Source organism: Strix aluco, chromosome 19 (assembly GCF_031877795.1).
Source record: "Strix aluco isolate bStrAlu1 chromosome 19, bStrAlu1.hap1, whole genome shotgun sequence".
NCBI classification, from domain to species: domain Eukaryota; kingdom Metazoa; phylum Chordata; class Aves; order Strigiformes; family Strigidae; genus Strix; species Strix aluco.
In genome coordinates, this window is record NC_133949.1 from 14,853,061 (window position 1) to 14,862,005 (window position 8,945).

The 8,945-nt window shown below is 41.8% G+C and overlaps 1 protein-coding gene across 1 annotated transcript; it reads right to left on the reverse strand.

Annotated features, from left to right (window-relative positions):
• Nucleotides 1–226: 226 nt before the first annotated feature.
• On the reverse strand, nucleotides 227–8,335 carry DDX52 (DExD-box helicase 52). Its single transcript, XM_074845481.1, has 15 exons — nucleotides 8,223–8,335; nucleotides 7,794–8,034; nucleotides 7,317–7,447; nucleotides 6,934–7,119; nucleotides 6,534–6,677; nucleotides 5,760–5,871; nucleotides 5,390–5,462; nucleotides 5,044–5,247; nucleotides 4,590–4,680; nucleotides 3,966–4,088; nucleotides 3,592–3,742; nucleotides 3,142–3,217; nucleotides 2,234–2,305; nucleotides 1,498–1,590; nucleotides 227–934 (listed from the first exon to the last, which is right to left on the reverse strand). The coding sequence occupies exons 1-15, from the start codon at nucleotides 8,307–8,309 to the stop codon at nucleotides 850–852; spliced, it is 1,869 nt and encodes a 622-aa protein (XP_074701582.1). The 5' UTR covers nucleotides 8,310–8,335; the 3' UTR covers nucleotides 227–849.
• Nucleotides 8,336–8,945: the final 610 nt, after the last annotated feature.

The window sequence follows — 8,945 nt, forward strand, 5'->3', positions numbered from 1 at the left end:
ATGAGTTATACGGACCTAGTATCCATTTCCAAGTTGGATTAAATATGACAAAGCAAGAAGACAATCCTGTACAGGATTACAGTTGGAAAGCAGCAGCTGTTCCTGCACTACCCGAATTCTGACACAACAGTGGACTGTGGAAAGTGTGTGGAGCCCGGCCTTTGTGGAGCAGGCTAAGGAGTAACGCCTGCAGACTTTGTCCATCAAGGCTGTAGAGACAGGCAGGTTTCGCTATTAGAATCATTTATGACCTTGTTTATTCAGCTTTGAGGCTTAAATGTGAAACAGTACAAAGTTACTAGAGTTTTCGTATGTAAACATATTCGTTATTTCAAAATGATTAATAGAAGCAAAAAAGTAGGAGAAGCAAGGCTTTACTTTCACATACAATACAAGTAGATGTGGTTTGGTTTTGTTTTTTAAAGTGTCCAGGGAAGTCTGACAGTTCCATGTATCAAGCCTAACAGTAAGCTTTGTGTGTTTTCTGCCACTGAATCTTCTGGAAGTCTGACAAACATATTAGGGGTGATCTGAACACAGAACTGACACTATTTCCATAGAGAAATATAAAACTGTGTGATAGTAACACAAATAGATGCTATTTTGAACTATTGTTCAGAAACACAAGGCATTTACTGCAAGAGCACATGCTTCAGCTTCTATGAGAAGCATTCAAGAGTCCACTACTGGTATTTCAGTAGAGACTTTCTTGCATGTAAACGTCCATCCTCACCCAGAAGAAAACATAAGAAATATTTTTCTCCCTTCCCCTTTGCCGCTATCTTCGTTCTTCTGTTCTTCAGTACGGACACAGGCATCAGCCCCAGCTCAGGAGTAGTCTGTTGCTATTCAGCTTTTTGAAGCAGTCTGTAATTCACTACCACTTTTATCTTCTTTAACCTTTTTTCCCTTAATATTTTCCTTTGCAGTTTTCCTACAAGAAACACATTGGAGACCAAGACACCTGAACATAATAGATGAAGTATACAGCAGTGACACAGACATGAGTTGTTTTATATTGTATTAATGCTGCTGAATATATATCCTTTACTAGCACCACTCCAAAGCGTGGGTAAGTGTTCTTTATGACTTCTGCTATAACAAACTGCTACACACCGGTCTTCTGTGAGCTCCAGCCATTACAACTTAAGATCTGCTTCTTGTATTAATACTCCATGCATTAAAGCGGAAGCCAGCCCTTTGCCAGAAGAGGAGCCGCTAGGTTCTGTCAAATGATAGCTAGTCTGAAGGCTGGCTTTAAGGCCAGTGGTTTAAACCCAGCTTGCTATCACCCGATATGTGGCACCACGTGAGGCAAACTGATGGCATTAATCCAATTTCCAGCAGACAGATACTGACACTGAAACTTCACCATTACTAACACCATCATGACTGGGTGGTCCACCCAAACAAGTTATTGGTGTTTTGGAGGAAGCCTGCTGGGCCTTTTCTGGATAAACAGCATCTCTTACCTCCTCTTGAGAAAAACCTACTTACATTTTTCTTCTGGCATTTTTTAAGAAGCACTGAGGGGTGGTACAAATGGATTCTCTTGTCAATGGTTTCTTAATTAATTTCTTCTTTTGTTTGCTGAGAACAATATTTAGTGAAGAATTAAAATTACTTTAAAGGGTAAAAATTAATATCCGAAGTAAATAAAACAGATAATCGCTAGGGATTTATGGGTCTGAGTATATTTTCCGTGTTTACTCCAAGATTAGTTTAGCTATGTTATCTCCAAGACATTCAAACAAACTTTATTTTAACATAGAAGTCTAATGTGTGCATATATACACACACACACGTATAAGGATTTCTAGCTTTAGAAACTATTAGAAGTTATGAAAAAGTGTGGAAAGATGCACTGATTAAAACCCTATTTATCTATATGCATACACCAATTTTTCTAAAGGTAACTCAGAGTAAAGGACTTTCTTTCATGTATCAGAAGCCCAATTCATGAGTATGGGCCTAGAAACTCTAACGCAGATTTCAGGGAACTTATAGAAAAAGAGTCATCTCCAGGAAAACCGTAAGTCAAGAATTCTTTTGGTTTCCATTTTTATCTGGGTAAAAAACTGTCACCCCCACCCTGTCTAAAATTCCTTTTGCAGCTGAACTGCAACCGTATTGGAAACAACTAGATCTTCTGCAACCCTTATACCGCCAGCACCACTTGTGCAGGCTTTTAAAAAATGGGAAACAAACTGGTAAACTATTCCAGTGAACATACCTTTGGAGTTTGGGAAAGTGTTTTATGTAGTCTGGCACAGGGCAGCCAGCTCGCTGAATAACACTGGCTATACTGGAAAGGAAAGGAGGGAAGAGATTAACTCTGGCAGCCACTGCTTGGAGAAGAGATAAGCATCTTCTGTGGAAAATAACAATCCCTAACCACTGGCTGTTTTGTTGTTGGCTTTTTGTTTTGTTGTGGTTTTTTTAAAGCAAGAAATAAAGACACAAAAGCCAGTTTCAAGTAAGGTGAGGAAGAAACAAGACATAAAAGGCTTAAATGAAACTAATGAGTCTATTTGGATAGTTCAAACAAATTGAAATGTTAGGCAAGTATCATCTTCAAAGGAGATGAAGAAAAAGCAGTAAGTCAAAACAGAGAATCGTACCACGTAATTTTGGACACAAGGAAGTTAAAGAAATGGATTAGAAAACCTAAAGCACAGCATGAGGTAGTTAGTCATACTTTCTACACGACAAATGATTCAGGAAAACCAGAACAAGAGCAAAGGTAGTTGTAAAGATTGTTGAACCTGCCTTTTAACGAGGTTCAGGTTCACTGAAAGGTGCCCCCAAGTAAATCATCGCGTCGTCATTACCGGCAACAGGACTGAAAGCAGCAAAAGGATGCTAGTTTCTCTCCTGCTGCGTTGGTGAAAATGTTAAACCTGAAAATATTCTCAGGCTTTCCCATACCATGGTACCACCCTGCAGTTCCACAGAACTCTAAACAGAGTTCTCTCTCTCTCTCTCTCTTTGTAAGAGCTTTTTACAGCAGCGTGGAGTTTCCAGAGCATGGCAATACCGTGCTTACGAGGTGTGCAGTACCAGACACAACCATATGGTTCAGCAGTACACTATAAAAAAACCCCAAAAAAACATTTTTGCTATATCATGTTTCCAATTTACCTCCGTAATAAAGGCTTATCATCTTCTGTAAAGAAAGTGACTGCTTTTCCCGTGTGGCCCGCTCTTCCCGTACGACCTGTCAAACACAAATGTTGCAAAAAGTACAGCTTTTACTTTAAATATCTCCCTTTATTCTGCTCCTCTTCACACACCCAGCCTCCTGATATGTGTTAGTACACCAAGCATACTACCAAGCAGCCGATCCCCAAAGATTGTTCCTATTGAATGAAAGCACAGGTATGTCTGAAGTGTCTAAATATTTAAGGTTCATAGAAGACTGACCAAAAAGTAACGCAGTTTTACTGAAAGTTGAGCTCGGACAAACTGGCTCAAGCAATCTAGAAGCAACAGAGGAGGCCTGGTTTCAGGATTTTTGCTCATGCACAAGAGCATCTACATTAGAGACCTAGGAAATGAGAAAAAGGACATAATTTGGGAACAATCACTCACCTATCCTGTGGATGTACTCCACTGCACTCGTTGGCAAATCATAATTGATGACCATATTCACTCCTTTGAAGTCAATCCCTCGAGCTAGTAAGGCTGAGCAGATAAGCACCCAGATCTTCCCAGCTCTGAAACTGTGTACTACATTATCTCGCTAGGAAAAGAAAAGACAGGTACTTGGAAACAGCCGAATTAACAATTTGAGAAAGGAGGTGACTGTTTCCTGAAAGCTGTCATGATGTTAACAAATAAAACTAAACCTCTAAACAAAAACCTGCAGCAATTTATTGCCAGAGTTACCTTAAGTTACATTCCAACACTCTTGCTTTTACCTTTCTTTCTAAAGTGCTTCTTGGATAGGAATTATACCCTCCTACCTGTTGCTGAGTTTTGTCTGCATGGATGACATCCACGTTGATGCCTTCATAAATAAGTTCATGGAAAAGCTCTTTAGCCCTCTCAATAGACTGTACAAAAACAAGGACCGGAGGAGCAAAACCCTGCAAAAGAATAAGCTTGTCTAAGGTTCAAGTCCTTTTCCTACCATTATTGGTTGCAAACACTGAGCTACTGAAGAGACTTAACCAGTCCCAGTATTTTACATCTCAGAGGACCTTTATTTTTTTTGACCAGCTAAATCTTCCTGAGTCAGAACTAGGCAAGTTCAGCTCCACTGCCTTTGACAGAATGGTTCCTAACTTAAGCATCATTTTAATCCACAGAAACAAAATTTGTTTTTTTCCACGCAAAGAACTCACTCACATTGCCAAGTAAAAATCAAACAGACTGTTAATACAAAGTGTTCTTAAGCAAGACTCAAATATATAACCAAGAATGGGGAACACTCTCAGTTTTCACAGGTAGTGTGCCGATTCTTCCTCTTGTACAGATTTGGAGAACAGTTTAACATGTGTCACAGAGAAGTCTTTGCCTTAGGAAATAAGTCTGACACACAGCTCAGTTCTGTAGTAAGCAGAACATACTCAGTCTCTCCAAAATACCTTTTTAACAAGCTCTCTCATTGCCGTTAGCTTTCCTGTCTCGGATCCAACAAACAACAGCTCCTGTTCTACCGTCTCCGCTGCAGAGTTTCTGAAACAAGAAATCCAACAGAAGTGTGATACCGTTAGAGTTTATTTATAGATTTAGAAACACTAAAAAACATAAAATGTTACCTGGTGAATGAGAAATATTGCACGGCAAACTTATTTCCCCAGTACCCGCTTCTAAGATTAATGGCTACCTGATGATAAAGTAACGGGTAGAGGAAGACAACACTTGCCCCAATATGTGAAAAAGATCTATACGCCTACACAATTTTTTCTGGAGACAAACAACCTGCAGTACTAACAATGGACACATAAAACCAAGCAGATTGATGTTGCAAAGAAAACAAATAATTTGCCCAGAAAAGGAAAGAAACCATAAGAGTCAAGAGTACCACTGCACACCCACCTTGCTCCAACAGAAACCAGAACAACACTGTCAAGGTTGAGTTTACACCACTCCTCTACATCGTGCGCAAAGGTTGCGCTGAACAAGGCTCTTCTCACCACGTGGGACGTGCACGCCAGGAAGATGGAAGCCAGCTGGTCTCGGAACCCCGACTTCCCGTCTTCAAACAGTTTGTCTGACTCATCCACCACCAGCCACTCCACACTAGGAACAGAGAGGCTTTCTTTTCAGTAAGAGTCACTTGAGGAGAAGACAAGTTCTAAGAGACCATCACACCATCAGCACGCATCCGCTTTTCAGCGGCAAAACTAGTAGCAAAGCCAGATTTGAGAAAGAATCTTGGTACCTGGTCAAGTCTATGGCTGGAGGATCTTGTTTCAGCAAATAAATGAGTCTGTTCGGAGTAGTAACTAGTATATCTGTAGAAAGAACAAAAAAAAAGGGCAAAACATTAAAAAAGACACAAAATAAAACAGACTAACACGGCCCTGAGAAACACAAGTTCCAACCCCAGCTGCTAGAGGTACGATTTAACAGAGTCCACTGTCAGGCTCACTTCCTATTTCTTCCATGCCAGCTACTTTTTTAGTGTTGAGCAATAGATTGCACATCTTGAGTGGTATTAACCAATCTCTGTAAAACCACACAGGCCAGAAGAGAAAGGTCAGTGACATTTTTTAAATTTTTAGAAGCACTTCAGTAGTTAAAACAATTACCAAATTTCTTAGAAGACTTGGGCCCAAACTTCTTTGCAGCTTCAGCTGCCTTGTGAATCATATGTATTCTGAAGCCTGTCCCCTCAGCCAACTTCACCAGCTCCCGATGTGTCTGAAAAGGCAGCAGCAGAGATTAAATTTTCAAACCGAGCTGATTAGCTTTTACCAGGAAAACTGCAGTCCTGAAGATCCAGCTTCAAACATCACCCTGACTTCAGTGTTAAGAGAAAGCTGACTAGTTTTCTGAGCATAATAAAATGCAGCTTCCTAACATGTATTATTCACTTGAAAGTTCTCACAAGCCTGACTACCATATTTTGACTCTAACAATGTAGCTCCCATAAGCCCCATGTCCCATTTGAATACAAATGGAACTCTGGCCAAAGTTGTAATTTTTATTTCAGATTCAATAACAAAGCTTCAATATAAAGTAATTTGTTGAAATTCTGTGTTTGAGACAAACAGATAAGTCTCTTGCAGCAATCTCAAATATGAAAGTAGGTATTAAGAGCACCTAAGCATTGGGCAGTTTTAAAATATGATCAAAGAATCCTGAGCCTCTAATCTAATCATTTAGATTAGACTGAGATACTGGATATGTAGCTATTTCACAGAAGACAAAAGACTTATCAGGAAAAAAGCTAGTTTAAACGTTTCTCTTATCTGAGGGTAATAAATGGAAAAAATATTTACTAAACTGCTATTTTACCGATTCAGAGTGAAAACTTTTAAGTACATCAATATGACAACAATCCCTTCCCCCTCAACACACACCTGGCTAGCAAGTTCTCGGGTAGGTGATATGATCAGGGCTCTGAATCCTTTGTTCCTCGGTTGTTTCAGATGGGTTAAGAGAGGAATACAAAATGCCAGTGTTTTTCCAGATCCTGTAGGAGCTGAAGCTAGAAGTTCTCGACCCTATAAGAAAAAATAGGAAGGGTGTTATATTTTACCAGAAAAAAGAAAAAAACAGCCGACCACAAAAATCACCTTCCCGTAAGTATTAATGCTACAAACTAACCCAAAATACATACTAATATTGCAATGGCTAACTCTGATGCAGCTGATGTATCTCTAAAGCTGTGCAACTAACCGCTGCCGTGACCCTAAAGAGAGGCCACCCTCCAAATTCTGCCCCGCTCCCTGTAATAAAACGCAGTACCAGAAAACGTACATGAAGCATGACGGGAATCGCCTGCATCTGGATGGGTGTTGGCACCTGGAAGCCAGCAGCTTGAATATTCTCCATGATTTTAGGGTGGACTTTGTATTCCTTTTGAAGCTGATCAAATGTGGCAATTGGGTCAGGAAGATCTGTTCCTTGAACATTAATCCTGTGTTGATTTCTGAAGCGATTTATCTAAAAGGCAAAAGACAAACTCTTTCTTTCTCTGACAGCATAAAACTAAACATGTATGGCTTCACTTTCTGGCTATTTTCCCCATATTCAGTCATCTTCCTCCCAAGAGAAACTACCATAAATAAACCTCAATTTTCAGATAAAACTCCCACAGAAACCAAGTAATCTGTTACTACATTAGAATTCCGTGGTCGCACCTTTTCTCTTCTCAAGCGTTCAAGTTTTTCTGCAGTAGGTTTTTTGTCTTTTGCATCTTCAAATTTTGCTTCCAGAGAAGACATCCACTTTATTCCATTATTTTCTGACAACTCTGGCATTGATGCTACTTCTGGAAGTTTCAAAAAATTTAAAATTTCCATTAGTAAAATCCAGACAAAAATTAATTGGTAAAAAAGGATACCTAAAGATTTTTTTTCTCTCATTCTCACTAAAGTTAATAAAGACTTCAGAAGGATGGCAACCACATCCCCATACCTTAACACCGAATTATTTTATTATTAAACCCAATTATTTTATCAGCTCTGACACAGGTCAGCCAAAGACCTCATAAGCCTCTTTTTTTTTTTTCTGGTAAAATGAGTTACAGTACCCGCAGATTTAAAGTAAACTGGAACAAGAAGCATGAACCTCATCAGGGTATTCTGCCAAGGAAACATATACATGTATATAAATACCTCGTGTCTTTTTCTTTTTTCTTTTCCCTTCACTGCTTTCTGCCGTTCTTTTTCTCTTTCCTGCCATCTCTCTGTCGTTTTTCCCTGCGCCATCCTCCTTCTGCAGCTCTCCACCCTTTACCTCCTCTCCGGTCCCTGTGAGCCCCCAGTCCCGTTCGGCAGACCCCAGGGGGGCTTCCTCCTTGCGCCCAAAGAAGTCAAGACTCTCCGGCGAGATGCCGCCGCCGCTCCCCTTTATCACCTGGGGGAGAAAGAAGGAAAGCGATGGACGGGCCTGGCCAGATGCCAGCGCCTCCCCGACCGCGACCACAGGGCCGCAGGAGGGCCCGGGGACCTGCCGCGCGGAAGGAACGGGGCCCGGGGGGGGGGCCTTCTAGCGGAGGAAACGGGGCCCAGACCCGTCCCTGCCTCCCCCGCGTGTCTCCGCACCCCAAATCTTCGCGCATCTTGTCCGAAGCGCCGCACATCAAAGCGAGCACCGGCACCCAACCGCCGAAACAGCTCCTGCGCCTCCATACCGCCGCGCGCTTCCCAACAGGCACCGCGGCGCCCCCGGAAGTAGCGAGGACTTCCGGGCCGCGGAGGAGGGGCCGAGCGCGTGCCTGCCCGGGTCGCCTAGCAACCCCGCCGCGGGGGCATGGCGGCGGGCAGTAGGCCTCGCTAGGCCCGGGGCACGGGTAGAAGCACCCCAAGGCAGGGCCGGCCTAAGTCCTGGGGGGGCTCCGGGCCAGCTGTTTCCATTAAAAAAAAAAAAAAAATGTTTAATCATCTGCATGAGGTCTAAACGACTCACAAATATCAAATCCAGCATATGAGCCATAAAACTGTTCGACATCTTTATAGGCCGATGGCAGCGTTTTGTCCTTTTGTGTATTCCTGATGGCAAGTTAATTGCGCTGACTGCTTCAGCTATTTTTAAGGAACAACTCAGCTGAATAAGAGGACAAAAGCTTTTGTAGGAAGGTTTTGTTCGAGCATGTCTGGGCTTTGGTGATTTACAGTATCATTAGCTGCTCTCAAAGGACTGACCTCTCTTCTATCCATCACAGTGCCAGCAAGTAGAGATTATCAGCTCCACTGGGCACTCTGCCTCTCAGAGATCTAAACTGAGGTCCTAGATATTTCTGAGGACACAAACCAGCAGTTTATTAG